Raw genomic sequence first — 17,236 nt, 5'->3', positions numbered from 1 at the left:
GTTACTAAATGTGTAAGTATATTTGTGTACTGTATATACAATCTAATAGGTAGCAGCGGGTTCATTGTAGATTAAAACAAGCAGTATTCCCACATGTATAGCTGTGACATGTACACTTCATGTTACAAAATGCCTGTAACTCCGTCCTTTCATCTCTTCAATAGGTCATAGCCTGTGAACAGCAGTATGATTACTCGTATGATGTGCGCTGTGATGTCTGGTCCCTGGGGATTACAGCCATTGAATTGGCTGATGGAGACCCGCCTTTGTCTTCCATGCATCCAGTCAAAGCTCTGTTCAAGATTCCCAGGTACGCCACAAGATGGCTCTCTTGATTCATTGGGTAGTCAGTCAAGCTTAGAAATAAATTTGAAAATTCACTTTGTATTAAAATAGCTGAAAAAGCCAATGACAAAACAGATAGGAAGTAATAAATTGACATGTTCATGGAGTATTTGAATGCTGTTTCCCATAATCCCCTTCTGTAGTTTATCTTTGGTGTACAATGGCAGACAGCAGTTGGGCGAGGAACATGGAACATAGGCTACTATTATTTCTGTACGCTTCTGCAACAAAGACGTACTGTGTATCTGAAGCTAAAGAAATAAATGGCTACCAGAAATTGATTTATTTGTTTATTCAAGTTCAAAAAGCAATTTTGTAGTGATGCTCATAGACGTAATATGCTGAGGAGCAGGGAATTTTGGAGGGCAAGGTCTGATTTAATCAGATTCAAACCTGCATGGGAAAACAATGTGTTGAGTCATAAACTATAAATTTAATGTGTTGTTGTGTGGCAAGACAGACAGTTATAGGTAATTTAATTCAGTAAATAAGGCCCAGCATATTCAACCAACAGCAAACAATCAGCAATTAGCAACATAATTTTTCAGACTGATAAAAGCTTTCTTGTGATTACATTTTATTAGGTTATACTGATGTTTTCATCACTGTTTGTTTAATAAATGAATACTACGCATATTTATTAGCGCAAACAGCAATGATGCAAAGTGCATTAAACCATAGCAACCAATTTTCTGTTTAATTTAGGCAAATTAATCAAATATGAGTTCTGATTGGTTGTTATGAGTTACTGAAAATGTTCACATTGCTGGTTGTCTTAACAGTTAAAGCAGAACTCTAGTCACAGGCATCTTTACAAAGTCATAAGGGGAAAAAACAGTGACCTCCCATGAATGTCTTTTTTTTTTTAACCTCTTGAACCTAAGGGTTTGTTGGGGAATAACAGCAAAATTGCAGTAATTGTGACAATATGTGTTAAGGCAGGTTGGTTTGTCAGTTGTCCAGGCTGCCCGGCTAGGAAGGGGTTAAATCTTTCTGTGTGCTTTCTCTGACATTTTCCTGGCTCCCCTCTGTGCTGTATGTAAAAGGGGAGAAGGGGAGATGGCTCTGCTCAGGGGTCAGCAGCCACATGGGAAGGATGGGGAGGCCGATTTAAGGACGTGGCTGCCTGCATCACCTGGACTACACTCAGGAAACCTTCCTGAGAAGGACTCTCGCCTCTGTGAAGGAATGCATCGGGCAGCCTGGGTCTAGTTAGTCAGGAATAAACTGTACTGTACTGTTGAACTGTAATACGGAGTTGTCTAGTAAGGTCTGATCAACTGTTTATTGCCTGGTCTGAAGTTTGTTCCAAGGGTTGCATGGAGGTACATGATGTAAAGGAAGAACAGACATGAGGAGGCTAGAATGAAAGGCCATTAATAAGGGTTAACTTACGAGTAACCATGAACTGGTGAGAATGTACTAGCAGCCAAACAGCGAAGTATGGTACCAGGTATTAGGGACAGGACCTCTGGTAGTGAGGGGGTCGGTGCTCTGACTCCCGCCTTAGTGGTCAGTACCCCAAAAGCAATCAGAGTCCCCAAGGACCTAGCCACATGTTATGGGAGAGAAGAGGGTGGTATATTCAAGTGGTTGTTACCACAACAATAGATTTCACTGCCACCCCCTTTAATATATCTAGGCATACCCAAATGTTTAAGTGTTTTATTAAAACAAACCAGCTATCTTCAGGTCAGTCACGTGACTCCAGGCCGGTCTACTACTCTGATTCCTGGGCTACAGCAGGAGGGGCCGAGATCTAACATAAATCGGGGAGGTCACATGGCCGCTCAGCCCCTCTCGCTCTACCTTTGAATTGGAGTAGGAGACCTGCCAGGAGTCACGTGACTGGCCTGAAGATAGCTATAAAAAGGTATTTACAAGCTTTGTTTTAATAAAACTTGTATACAGTGAGGTATGCCTAGATAGAATAGAGAGGCTGGTAGTGACAATTTGAAATATTTTATTTTCTAATAATAGCAGGCAGGAAAGGGGGTGGAGATAGAGACACAGACACAAAGCTGACAGGCAGGGAGGGAGGGGATGAGGCTTGCAGGCTGACTACGGTGGTCAGGGCTCAGCAGCCATGATTATTGTGGTCTGAGCACAGAGGAGGACACAGGAAGTGGCAGGATCAGCCAGGTTTTTAACAGCTTAGAGAGGGGCAGATTAGACAACACAAGCACTGTGCTGTTTAATCTGCGATAAGGGAACAGACTATCTCTTTTTTTTTTTTAGGGTAATAAACACTTTAATTGCACGCATGAGGTCCTTGTTTAGTGCATGGCGGGACCCAATTCTGTCACTGGGAGTGAGGTGGCAGAGCAGAGCTGGACTGGTGGAGCGGGACACAAGCTCAACAGTGTCCCCCCTCCAAATGCTAAATTCTAGGAGATAAGGTGTGCAGTGATATGGGACAGAGTGCTTCACAGAAGGGATCTGTACGTGCTTCACAACTGCACAAAGTGTATTGCTCACTTCTGATCCTGGGGTTCTGCCCTAATGTTGACCTTTACATGACCTTGGCCTCACCTGATCCTGGGCATTGGTGAGTGCATACACCCCAATGTGCAAGGCGAATAGGCCCTGCCCACTCGCTGGCAGGAAAAAAAGCAATTGTTACAATTGGCAATAAACAGGCAGTCATGGGTGACAAATGACCAATAGTGGGGTGGCAAGACATGAAAAAGGAACAACGACTGGAGGCAAGTCTGCCTTCACCCTCCTCCCCTTAGCTTTAGTCCTGGCATTGTCAGCATGTAGACTGCTTCAGTGGCCACCTTCAGTAGAGCAGATAACCCTTGGCAACTCTGTACACTTCATATTATATCAGCTCAGGGCTGGTGGAGACATATTCCCAAACTCAGGGTTCTTCTTCAGGTCCCTGAGGGAGAAGCTTATAGGTAAAATAAAGAAAAAAAAAAAGCATATACATTTGCTACACAAGCCATATTGTAATTTAATGTTATTATGATCTTAAAATAATGTTATTATAAAATGATTTTTCCTTTTCAATTAGCAGTTGCTGTCATTTTCTGTAAATTTCAATGCAACATGGCAACTTGAAGGCATTCTGTGCACTGTTGGTATACAGAGAGCCCATAGAAATGTCATTTCCTGCTTGTGTGAAGAACTATGCGCTAAGATCAATTCAGATTTTAGGCATCCTCTGCAACAAAAATGGGATTTTTGATATACTACTCCCTAAGAGTTAATCAGTTTTAAAGGGATGCAGAATATGCAACTTTTCTTACCAGTACCATGAAAGTACACCAGCTGATTAAAATTAATTAGTTATTCCCTTTCAGAATCAGTATCCAAAGACACAAAGTGGAACAAACAAAAGGTAGCAATCTTCAACAATCTTTGCTAAAATCCTTGCAATGTACATTGAACACCCACAGGGAATTGTTTTTTTTTTTTTTTCCAACAAAAGTGGAGTTGCTCTTTAATCCCCACTACCCCTCTACAGACTCATGACTAGTCCAGCCAGAGCTCCTCAGATTCCCATTTAGAAATAAAATATCCTGACTAGCAGGCACAGAGACCCTTGCCCACGGGAACCTAAAGAGCCTCTCCAGCTTGTCAGAGTCAGGCTAGTCTACACCATCACACATAGTCCACTAAAAAGGAACCTATATTACTCTTTTTTGCACAGGATCCTCCATTAGTAGAACTCTCATACCAGTAGACAGTAAACTAGATTGCCTTTACTTAATGTGATTCTAAAAGTAACATTAATTTTTGTTTAAATGACAAACATGTTATACTTACCTACTCTGTGCAATGGTTTTGCACAGAGCAGCCCCTATTCTCTTTTTTTTGGGTCCCCCACCAGCAGTCCTGGCTCCTCCCCCTACTGAGTGCCCCCAACAGCAAGCCTCTTGCTTTGAAGGCACTCAAGCAGGCTCGAGCAACACTTCTGTGAATGGACATTGTCCATTCACACACAGAGCATGGCTCGTCCCTGCCCCCCCACTCTCTTCTGGCTGTGTGAGCCAATGAGGAGAGAGAGATCTGGGAGAACTGTTGTTCTTGTGCATATCGCTGCATCAAGATGGGGCTCATGTAAGTATAAAGGGGGCTGGGGGAGGGGGGGAGAGGATGGCACCCAGAAGGTTTTTTCCTTAATGCATAAAATGCATTAAGGTAAAAAACCTTCTGCCTTTAAAACCACTTTAAATAATTTTCAAAACGTATTCAGCATACAGAGGTCTAACTTTGCAGCAAAGCAATCAACATGTTCCCTCAACAATGCAACATAACACATTTCCTCAACAGGGTATACAATACGTTTCTTCTGCAGAACCCCACATGGTGCTACATCATAAATACTGGGAGGAGAGCCTTAATGCCTCAAGCTGGCCATCAGTATTCTGTTCCTACATTGAGAAGTAAGATCCTTCTATACTACACCCCCTTCTCTACTAGGTAGTAGCTCCTTGATCCCCTAATGGGGAAGTGCCCCAGACTGTCTCTACTGCATGGTGTTGCAAATGGTCAGTGTCCAAAGAAAAGCAGGTCTATTCTTTTTTCCCAAGTCTTACCTCCAGTGCTGTATTTTGGCCTAGGCTGACAAGGCCAAGGCCTAGGGCAGCACTTTGCAGGGGGGCTGCTCCCACCTCCACCTGAGACTCTATCGGCCACTGGTTGCTAGAGCCGCCTAGTGTCTAGGAACCAGTGATGTCACAGCTGTGACTCCCTGGCCCTGGCCCCCTTTCTCTCTCTCATCCCCCCTCTCCTCTCATCCCCCCGTCTCTCGTGCCCACCACTATCTCTCTCGCCCACCATCTCCTCTCTCTCGCCCACCACCTCCTCTCTCTCACCCACTACCTCTTCTCCTTCTCTTTCTCCCACCCCCATTCTATCTCTCTCTCTCTCACCCCCCCTCACCCTCCCTTACCTGCCCCCTCTCTCTCATCCCCCACCCCTCTCACCCTCCCTCACCCTCCCTCACCCACCATCTCTCTCACCCCACCCTCTCTCTTCCACCCCCCTCTCATAAGATCTTGGGGGTTCTTGCTGGCAGGGAGCTGTTAAACAGGAAGGAGTGGGCAAATTTACATAGGAGGGGGAGAAGGGGGTACCCAATTTTAGTCTTGCCTAGGGCAGTACAAAACCAAAATACACCAATGCTTTTACCTCCCACTTTGTTTTGTCCCCAAGCAGCCTTCTATACTATTTAGAAAAAACATGAATGATGAGCATATAATACTCCCTAACAACAATTAAAACAGAAAAATGGTCTGGTGTCATCTGTATACCACCTCCATCCCGAAATCAACAGAAAAAGAGGGCCAATTTTCCCCTTTTCCCCTAACAACAATTCATTGGGACCTTCCATAAAAGGGACCCATACGCCATTACAAGAACAGCCAGTATAATTCTCCTCTTTATGACAACACGTCTCATAGTGACCAGAGCGTTTACAGCCCACATCTCTTACCAACTCTATTTTCCTCTTCACTAATGACTGTCTGCTCTAGTTCGCTGCATGACTGTGACACTGATGCCACTACTTCATTAAGCCAGTCAGCAGGCAAATTTAGCTTGAGCAGGTCGGGGGAAATAAAGGAGGTTTTCTGCTTAGTTGTCATGGGCTATGGTACATTGTGTGTTTTACTGCCTTAACAGATACTAAGCTTGATGGAACTTGATGGAACCTTTCTGTGTATAAAGAGCAATGATGTAATAATTCACAGCATATCATGGAAAACATTCTTGTAGCTGTATTGAGTTTCTGTAGTCCTATTTGCTTCTTTGGGTTACAGTTCATCATTGCTCCTAGTGGTTAGATACGATTTTTAAAAAGACTTTGAGCCCAATAAAGTAAACATTTCCTAATAAACTATTTTGTTAAAATTCCTCCACTAGCATGTGCAGCTTTCATTGCTGCTGGTTACTGCTTTCTCAGTGCTGCTTCCCTGAACTTCTGGTTTTCACAGGAAAGAGGTTACAGTGGGAAGGACAGTTAAGTCCTGAACCAGTTGTAAAGGTTGGAGAAATGGAAAACCCCTATTTCAGAATTTTGCATATGATTAAATGGAAGGGTTCACTTTTCACTAATTTTATTTTCCTCAGATAGAGAATTGCAGTTTCAGATGTCACTTACTTGTGATATCTGGCATTGCAGTATTACCCTAAAGGGAACCTGTGAATCTGGCTTTGGACATTCAAGTATTTATATATTCCCAACAAGCAGTAAATAAGCTTTAAAATAGGATTACTTCACTGACCTCTGTAGCCACATGCACTTTTGGAGCAATACATTCTCAAAGTTTTCAGCAGAATCTCTTAAGTTGTTCTCTCAGTAGTATTTTTGCAATTTGACAGAAAGTCGGGAGATTCCTTTCTAATGTTTGGCAAAATGTATTAGAGACGACAGGAAAGGCATATTTTTTTTTATATGTGCCATGGCCTTTAAATGATTCCTGAGCATTTTGGAAGCACTGTTCCACTATCCTGGACCTGCTGTTGTGCCAAAAACGGCCCCCGTCAACCCCATTATTTAGCATTTTGCTTCACATAAATAAAAATAAAAAGTACAAAAAGACCATACATTATATAACAATTAAATACACAAAAAAGGAAAAATGAAAAATACAATAAACACTAAATTAAATAACCTTAACTGCCCTAAATACACCCCCCCCCAAAAAAAAATAAAAAACAAAAACACAAAACCTACAATTTAGGGTTGATTTACTAAAGGCAAATAGACTGTGCACTTTGCAAGAGCAGTTGCTCCAGAGCTTAGTAAATGAGCAGAAGCTCTGCTGACTTCCATCATCCAATTATATGCAACCAAAAATGCTTTTTTTTTTTTTCCTTGCAGGTGATTGGGTAATCTTAGCAAAGTGAAGCTTTACCTCATTTACTAAGCTCTGGAGCAACTGCACTTGCTAAATGCAACTGCACTTTGCAAAGTGCAAAGTCTATTGGCCTTTAGTAAATCAACCTTATTGTCTCTTCTGCAATAAGACACACTTATCCGCCACTAAGGCACAGCCACTAGGTTGTGAATCCTTCACATGGCAAGGGATGTAACCATTGCCTCACTGGAAGGTGGAGGTGAGTATTTTGTTTAGTTTAGCTCCACTTTAAACAAATAACATTAAACATTAGATCATTTTTTTCAAGGAATTTTCTTCTAAGCAGCTCAATACAATTAGGAATTTTCTCATTGGTAAACATTTGTTCGCTGTGAAATCAATTTAGCTGAAATAACTCCGCTCATCTTTGCTCAGCTGTTTAACTTCCCCTGCTCCCCCCTCTCAGCAGTGACTTGGTTAAAATTGCACACGCCCACACGACGGCAATGAATGACGTAAATTGTACTATCCATATGTGACGCTTTAAAATTCTCTACAGGTTACCACTTTAAATGTACAGAGGAGGTTCAGTGCTAGAATTACTGCCCATGATTTGAGGTTCACAGCAATACCTCACATGTGTGGAACGATTGTGGTTTGCGAACATGCAGGACTGACGCACCTGTACGTTTTTGCGTGCTAGCAGAGGGGGACGGGGGCACTTTAAAAAAAAATACATTTTTTAACTATTTTTTTTATCACTTTTATTGCTGTCACGAGGAATTTACCCATCCTTGTGACAGCAATAGGCACATGACAGGTACTCTTTATGGAGGGATCTGGGGTCTATAAGACCCCAAATCCCTCCTTTGCACTTGAAAGCTTTCAAAACGCCAAGATCGGCAGTTTTGAATCCTTTTGATTTTCAAAAATGGCGCCATTAAAATGTCGGTAAACCAGAAGTGATGTCATGTCATTGCTTTTGTGTTACCATAGTGGCGAGTGGCGACCCAATGAAAGCCGATCCTGTCTTTTTTGGGTCTCTGACTAGCCGGCAGGACGGGAGAGCCCAAGCGAGCCACGGAAGGCAGCAGGAAGTGGTTTTAACATACAATAGTTGCAGGGCCGCCAACAGGGGGGTACAGGCAATAAACTTGTAAGGGACCCGAGCGTCCCAAGGGCCCCGCATGGTCAATGGTCAGGCCCAGGGCCAGCACGCACCTCCTACAGACGCAGCATAATGAAATGAAACTTTAAGCAGCCAGCCGCTGGCCCACACACTGACCACAACAGAGAAGCTATGGCTGCAGCCCTGCACACAAGCCGCAGAAGCTGGGATACTGATTCCTCCTCCCCGTGCCCCTCCCTGCAGATGATCCATTATCCGGCACTTGCTCCGCTTCCCTGCTAGGTCATTAATGGGAATCGGGCGGGACTCTGAGAGGGGGTGTGGCCAGCCTCGTCAGTGTGGGACCCAGCCCTCTCGGGTGCATGCAGATATGGTAAATCACTAAGTCAGTGGGTGTGCAGCGGCATGCTGCTGTAAATTGGTGGACTGTATTTAATCTCCCCAGAGGGGACATCATACACCCAACCCTGACAAGCTGATGTGATGGAGCAGCATTGTGAAATTGAATGAGGGTATTTTTGGGTGGGGATAAGGATGGGAGTTACATTATGGAGAAGCATGCGGATAATGCTGGGTGAGGATGAAGATGGTAGTACATTGTGGAGAGGGATGCGAATGATGCTGGGTGGAAAGAGATGCGGATGATGCTGGGTGGGGATGAGGATGGGAGTTATGTTTTGGAGAGGGATGGATGGTTCAGGTTGGGGATGAGGATGGAAGTTACATTGTGGAGAGGGATGAATGGCTCTGGTTGGGGATGAGGATGGGAGTTACATTATGGAGAGGGATGTGAATGGTGCTGGGTGGGGATGAGGATGGGAGTTACATTGTGGAGAGGGATGCGGATGATGCTGGGTGGGGATGAGGATGGGAGTTACATTGTGGAGAGGAATGCGGATGGTGCTGGGTGGGGATGAGGATGGGAGTTACATTGTGGAGAGGAATGCGGATGGTGCTGGGTGGGGATGAGGATGGGAGTTACATTGTGGAGAGGGATGCGGATGATGCTGGGTGGGGATGAGGATGGGAGTTACATTGTGGAGAGGAATGCGGATGGTTCTGGGTGGGGATGAGGATGGGAGTTACATTGTGGAGAGGGATGCGGATGATGCTGGGTGGGGATGAGGATGGGAGTTACATTGTGGAGAGGAATGCGGATGGTGCTGGGTGGGGATGAGGATGGGAGTTACATTGTGGAGAGGAATGCGGATGGTGCTGGGTGGGGATGAGGATGGGAGTTACATTGTGGAGAGGGATGCGGATGATGCTGGGTGGGGATGAGGATGGGAGTTACATTGTGGAGAGGAATGCGGATGGTTCTGGGTGGGGATGAGGATGGGAGTTACATTGTGGAGAGGGATGCGGATGATGCTGGGTGGGGATGAGGATGGGAGTTACATTGTGGAGAGGAATGCGGATGGTGCTGGGTGGGGATGAGGATGGGAGTTACATTGTGGAGAGGGATGAATGGCTCTGGTTGGGGATGAGGATGGGAGTTACATTATGGAGAGGGATGTGAATGGTGCTGGGTGGGGATGAGGATGGGAGTTACATTGTGGAGAGGGATGCGGATGATGCTGGGTGGGGATGAGGATGGGAGTTACATTGTGGAGAGGAATGCGGATGGTGCTGGGTGGGGATGAGGATGGGAGTTACATTGTGGAGAGGGATGCGGATGATGCTGGGTGGGGATGAGGATGGGAGTTACATTGTGGAGAGGAATGCGGATGGTTCTGGGTGGGGATGAGGATGGGAGTTACATTGTGGAGAGGGATGCGGATGATGCTGGGTGGGGATGAGGATGGGAGTTACATTGTGGAGAGGAATGCGGATGGTTCTGGGTGGGGATGAGGATGGGAGTTACATTGTGGAGAGGAATGCGGATGGTTCTGGGTGGGGATGAGGATGGGAGTTACATTGTGGAGAGGAATGTGGATGGTTCTGGGTGGGGATGAGGATGGGAGTTACATTGTGGAGAGGGATGCGGATGATGCTGGGTGGGGATGAGGATGGGAGTTACATTGTGGAGAGGAATGCGGATGATGCTGGGTGGGGATGAGGATGGGAGTTACATTGTGGAGAGGAATGCGGATGGTTCTGGGTGGGGATGAGGATGGGAGTTACATTGTGGAGAGGGATGCAGATGATGACTCGTGGGATGGCCAGTGGGTGGATTCGGTGGGACGGCCAGTGGGTGGGCCCTGGAGAATGTTGGTGGTTAGGCCCCCAGGGTTGGGCCAGGCCTAAATCTGTGTAAGGGGCCCCAAAATGTCTGATGTCTGCCCTGCTATCAGGCCTCAAGTTACCAAGCCCTTCAAGCAACTGCAAGGAAGAATCCTTCTGTTATTTTCCAGAGGGTTGTGGAATGTGGCAATGTATCATTTCTAATGTATCCATGCACTTGTTATGTATCAGAATATGAATTAAAATGGAAAAAATAAACACGCGGAATAATAAATGAATGCAATGCAGGTATTCCTAGGTTTAGTGTTTAATGAAATATAGATATTTCTTTATCTCAGTTACTGATGCATATCATTTTACTGGTTAGAAAAGGAACAATGACAATGTTTGAACTAAGCTCCTGTAACATTCATACAATTATGGTCGCCGTTCACATCTTCTGTGATTGCAATTTGCATTTCTGATTAGCTCAATTTATATGCAGATTAGCCTGTGCGTCATAATGTTATCTACTTATATCCAGCCTGGGCTCCAGTAAGCCACCAGCATGAAATAATGGATCAGTCAAAAGCGGCATTGCTTCTTGCTGCCTGTTTGCGCAGCTGTAGAACAGGTCATAGCAATTAAAGCAGCAGAGAGGGAGGTACTGCATATCAAAGCTAGAAACCTTACGTCTTCTCAGATGAATGGAGGACGGTGTTTAGAAAGCGATCATCATAGGATAAAACATTAACAGGAAGATGAAATAAATGAATACACAATTGCAGATTCTTTTTTTTTTCTACTTCCCTAATCAGTTCAAATTGATTGTTACTGGGCTCCTTGGGTATTTTCTGGATTTCTGCATGAATTGCTCTTGAAGTCATAATAACAAAGACAGTATTCAAACAACCCGCAAGGCATTTTACATCGTTGTATCTTTATTGAACAAATTGTTAGACAACCAAGGGGATTGATAAAATGTATGTATAGTCTTCTGAGCTAGTCTAAACCTCCTATGCAGGAATAAACCACAAGCCATTCTCTTTATCTAGCTTCTGATGGGACCTGTGTGGTGGGTAGGAGGTAGAATGTCCCAGATTCAGGTCATGTCTTTGTTTAGGACACCTTGCTTAAATAGCTTGTGTTAGATCCAGGACTTTTTTTATTCCAGAGAATAGGTGTAGGTACTCCCTGCTTCCAAGTCACACCTTGTCTCTGCCCCCTACCCACCTCTAAGCATTGTCCCTTAGTTCTACCCCCTACTCACATTCCAGTACCACCCTTTTTAGAGAACACAGAATCAAGTATCATTGTAATTTGTAGGAATGTGTTAATGATAACAAGAAAAGCAGTACAATAGATCTCCTGAAGCCAGCAACAATAGACCCCCCAACAACAAAATATCCCCCATCAGCAACAGCAGATCCCTCCTGCAACATTAGAGCCTCAACAACAATTTACCCCCTCCCCCCGGCAACATTAGATCTCTCAGCAACCTGAAAAAGTTGACCCCCCTCAACAGTAGATCCCTCCCAGCAACAATTGACCTCCCCCAACAGCATAAGACCCCCCACAGGAACAAAAAAAAAACCCCACCAGCAACAATAGATTACAATAGACTCCCCTGCAACAATAGATCTCCCAGCAGCCAGCATCAATAATCTATCCAGCACCCCCCCCCCCCAAACCACCCACTGCCATTACATACATGTAGTACTGGAGGTGCTGGAACTGTGTTCCCCTACGTTCCCGCAGAAAAAAAGCCTTGGTTAGATGAAACCACAACATTTCCTTGGGATAAAGGTCAGGCTTGACTGACACAAAATAGGTTATGCCACTGTTTATTTTCTCCTGTATTGTGGGCAGTTGTCATACATGACCTAACTTCCTTTAAATTTTAGATCAACATTCTACTGTAGATTTTAATGCCACAAATTGCACTTCATTGGTCCCACAATGATTACAAAGGATGCAGGCCCTGAGGAAGCAAATCAGCCCCATATGATTATGCCCTCGTTTTCATGCTGATGAATATAACACGGTGTACATTTACCATAAAGTTACACTTTTATCTTAGAACATTGTTTTAATATTAGTCTTTTCAGAAGCTGAAAAGGACAGATTTTTTTTAGCAGTAGTCTGCCTCCCAGATAGCAAGAAATTGAGCTGCAAGTTTTAAAATGACTTGCTAAGCTATTGCTAGACTTGCTAGGCTTCACAAGTTTGTTGTACGATTGCAAGCAAGTCCGCATTGCATGACTCCAGATGAACTTTCTTTGCAAGCATTCTACAAGTCTGCTGCAAGTTTTGGTTCAGTTATGTTGTACAATTGTCACCCCCCCCCCCCCACAGGGGGGGTCACAGTGTCTTGCTATAGACTCACTACTGCAACTTTGCTTTTGCTAGAGACTTGCCACCAAAAGTTGCTACAAATTGGAAAAGTGTCAACTAGAACTTGTGCTTCAAGTGCTCTGCAAGTGTACAACTTGCCAGTGAAAATGTGCAGCAAGTTACAGACTCAACACTGCAACAAATTTGTGGCAAGGTATTCTTGCTATCGGGGCTAAGCCATGAAAAACTCCACTTTTGTTAAATGTTAATTCACACACGTTATCAAATGCGAGAAATGCCTGCAGAACCCTAAGGCCCCTTTCACACTAGCAGACCGTTCAGATCTGCCTGTTAGTATTTCAGGCGGATCTGAACGGATGCCCCATGCATCTCTATGGGGCAGCGGATGTCAGCGGAGACATGTCCGCTGACATCCCATCCGGTCCGTCAAATCTGGACGGATGGAAACCCTATTTTCCATCCGTCCAGCGGATGGGATCGGATGAGAATGGACAGGTGGTCCGTTCTCATCCAATTTCCCCATAGAGGACAGCGGGGACCTGACAGCTCCGTCTCTGCACACAGCACGGAGACAAATCTGCCATCTGCCTGCTCAGCGGGGGATCGGCGGATTGATCCCCCGCTGAGAAAAACGGAGTCCGCGGACGCACTCCTGTGTGTGAAAGGGGCCTAAGTGTTTACCATTGGGTTCTTTGTCCACTGTTTTAGGAACTTATAGTGTGTCCTTGCTCTGATTTTAAAAGGATACCCCAGGTATAACAGCAACATAGCTGAATTTCTTCCAGTGCTTGGCCTCAGGTGATATACAGAGAAAAAACAAATCCTCCAACGTAAGTTGTACCTGTATATCTGCATTCTTCTCTTTATCCGTTCAATGTCCAGAATATTTAAAGCTTGTCTAAGCTGTAAGAAAACAGGGGGCGAAAAAAACTGAAGTTACACTCTGCAGAGCTCAGTGAGGAGAGCTCTGAGAGCTGATTGGAGGGAAGGGATGCCCTCCCCTTTTTGCACAGCACATAGTAAAGAAGTGCTTCATGCTAATAGCAGATGAAAAAAACTGCAGACAGAAATGACACAAAGGTCCAATTTGACATTAGGGGGATTATTTGCTAAAGGCAAATAGGTTACTCATGTTGCACGGAAAGTTTTTGTTGCAAGGAAATGTTCCCTTAGTTCAGTGAAAGCTCTGCTAACCTCCATCACCCAGTCATGCGCAATCATAAATACAGTTCCCTTGCAAAGTAAACCATTTATTTGCCTTTAGTAAATCTACCCCAATTTCAATTCGATGGTGGAACAATGGATTCATTGATTTGGACATTTTTACTGGTTGAAAGAGTTTGAAAATTGTGATAGTAGTGGCAAGCATTAAACAACTTGTGTCTATGTATATGTAGCACTGTCTCCATAGGGCTTGCTGTGTGATGACTTCTTGGGCCTACTCTGTTTACCTACAGACAGTCACTTAGGGACAGTTCACACATTCATCCATACTCCCAATGGTTCGTTATTCAGTAAACTGTCCAGGGGTTTTGGTTTTTGGTATTTATTGTGGAACTTGGATGAGAGAAGGGAATAGTGGGATACTTCAACTTGAACTATTTACAGTTGATAAGGGCAACTCTCACTTGGCCTCACCAGGTTACTTGTGGAAGCAGTCACACTGCTTTGACTATACTGCCATGTGTATGGAAGGGGTTAAGTCTTCTTGCTCTCTCTCCAGTAACAGACTTTATGAACTACTTTATCTTCAGGACACTCTCTAGCATCCCCTTTACTGACACCTGTTCACTGACTCTTAAAGGCATGGATGAGCGAGTTTGGGGGTGGAAGAATTGACTGGCCTCCACAGAGTCCTGACCTCAACCCGACAGAACACCTTTGGGATGAATTAGAGTAGAGACTGCAAGGCAGGCCTTCTCATCCAACATCAGTGCCTGACCTCATAAATGTGCTTCTGGAAGAATGGTCAAACATTCCCATAGACACACTCCTAAACCTTGCGGACAGCCTTACCAAAAGAGTTGAATCTGTTATAGCTGCAAAGGGTGGGCCATCTCAATATTGAACCCTACGGACTAAGACTGGGATGCAATTAAAGTTCATGTGCGTGTAAAGGTAGGTGTTCCAATACTTTTGGTAATATAGTGTATATATATATAAATATGGCATATACTGTATATACTCTGATTAAAAAGTGTTCCTTTCATTTTTTTGAGCAGAGTAGAGCATCAAGTCAGTTAAACTCCTGGGATATTGATCTGGTCAGTTAAGTAGAAGAGGAGGTTTTGTTAATCAATTTCAGCTGCTTTGGTGTTAATGAAATTAACAGCAGGGGCACTGGATGGGCAACAATGTGAAAACCTCCAAAACAGGAATGGTTTTACAGGTGGAGGCCACTGTTTTTTTCCCCTACTCATCTTTTCTGACTGTTTTTTTTACTAGTTTTGCATTTGGCTAGGGTCAGTGTCACTACTGGTAACATGAGGCGATACTTGGACCTTATAGAGGTTGCACTGGCAGTCCAACTCCTCCAAGATGGCACATATGTGCCATTGCCAGAAGGTTTGTTGTGTCTCCAAGCACAGTCTCAAGAGCATGGAGGAGATTCCAGGAAACAGGCAGTTACTCTAGGAGAGCTGGACAAGGCTGTAGAAGGTCCTTAACCCATCAGCAGGACCGGTATCTGCTCCTTTGTGTAAGGATGAACAGGATGAGCACTGCCAGAGCCCTACAAAATGACCTCCAGCAGGAAGTAGGATGTCTCTGACCAATCAGAAACAGACTTCACGTGGGTCACCTGTGAGCCCGAAGTCCTCTAGTAGGCCCTGTGCTCACTGCCCGACACCATGGAGCTCGATTGGCATTTGCCAGAATTGACAGGTGTGCCACAGGCACCCTGTGCTTCTCACAGATGAGAGCAGGTTTACCCTGAGTCCATGTGACAGACGTGAAAGGGTCTGGAGAAGCCATGGAGAACGTTATGCCGCCTGTCCCATTGTTCAACATGACTGGTTTAATGGTGGGCCACTGATGGTCTGGGGAGGCATATCCATGGAGGGACGCACAGACCTCTACAGGCTAGACAATGGCACCCTGACTGCCATTAGCTATCTGGATGAAATCCTTGGACCCATTGTCAGACCCTACGTTGGTGCACTGGGTCCTGGGTTCCTACTGGTGGACGAAAATGCTCAGCCTCATGTGGCGAGAATATGCAGCCAGTTCCTGGAGGATGAAGGAATTGATACCATTGTATGGCCCCCACACTCGCCTGACATAAATCCAATAGAACACCTCTGGGACATTATGTTTCTGTCCATCCGACGATGCCAGGTTGCACCTCAGTCTGTTCAGGAGCTAAATGATGACCAGGTCCAGATCTGGGAGAAAATACCCCAGGACACCATCCGTAGTTTCAGGAGCATGCCCCGAAATTGTCAGGCATGCATACAAGCACTTGGGGGCCATTTTGAGTTCCTGCAATGACATTTCAGCAAAATGGACTAGCCTACTGCATCATTTTTTCACTTTGATTTTCGGGGTGTCTTTGAGTTCAGCCCTCTGCAGGTTGCTAATTTTAATTTCCAACGATGTGGCATCCTTTTGTTCCTAACACATTACCCAGTCCATATTAGTATAGATATCCAGCATGATATTGAGATCTGATGTGTTCCTTTTATTTTTTAGAACAGTGTGTGTGTGTAAATATGTATGTATATATATATATATATATATATATATATATATATACACTGCTGTGTGTGTGTATATATATATATATATATATATATATATATATACACATACACACACGCACACTTTATTATTTTTTTTTAATTAATAGATATAGTAAGATTTATATTGAAAGTTGCATGTAAAAGGAAAGTTGCATCTCATGGTTGGGTGGATCTTTTTATCTGACGGATCTTTATGGTCCCCTGGATTAGGTATTATAGGACAGATTCCAGGTAAACAATAAATCAAGCAATGTACAAAGTGGTTCACTTTTAAAAGGCATATAGTTGGTATCAAGTATACATCAGAATGATAGCAGTTCTTTAAATTGCTGAAACATGTAATTAGGAGGTATATGACAAACCTGAATATTAATGTTTTATTTCACTATAATGGCCTTATTCCCCTCATCAAAATAAATTATTAAGTTCCGTGCAGGCCTCTTATGAATAATGGCCTTCATTGCCTCAAGACAGACATAAATCATCCTGTGAGGACCCTGAACCATGAAATGATACTGTTAACATGTCATCTGTCTAAGGTATATTTTAAAATCTCTGGAAGAATCTTCTAAATGATGAAGGAAAGGTAGCACAACAAACTTGGTAAACAGGGAATTGATACTTTGAACCTGTTCCATCTGGTGATGTAACTTATTTAGGTATTTTAGTATTTCAAATGTGACAAACTGCAA

The 17,236-nt window shown here is 44.1% G+C and overlaps 1 protein-coding gene across 1 annotated transcript in view; it reads left to right on the top strand.

Annotated features, from left to right (window-relative positions):
- MYO3B (myosin IIIB) overlaps window positions 1-17,236 on the top strand; it is a 597,729-nt gene that overhangs the window by 151,773 nt on the left and 428,720 nt on the right. Inside the window, exon 8 of the mRNA XM_082260313.1 lies at window positions 165-310. Within this exon, the coding sequence (XP_082116439.1) occupies window positions 165-310 (146 nt within the window). The remainder of the gene's footprint in view (window positions 1-164; window positions 311-17,236) is intronic.

The sequence above is a fragment of the Pelophylax lessonae genome, assembly GCF_965119305.1.
Source record: "Pelophylax lessonae genome assembly, chromosome: 6".
Lineage (NCBI taxonomy): Eukaryota > Metazoa > Chordata > Amphibia > Anura > Ranidae > Pelophylax > Pelophylax lessonae.
The sequence above is the reverse complement of the archived record's forward strand: the minus strand, read 5'-3'. Positions and strand labels throughout refer to the sequence as shown.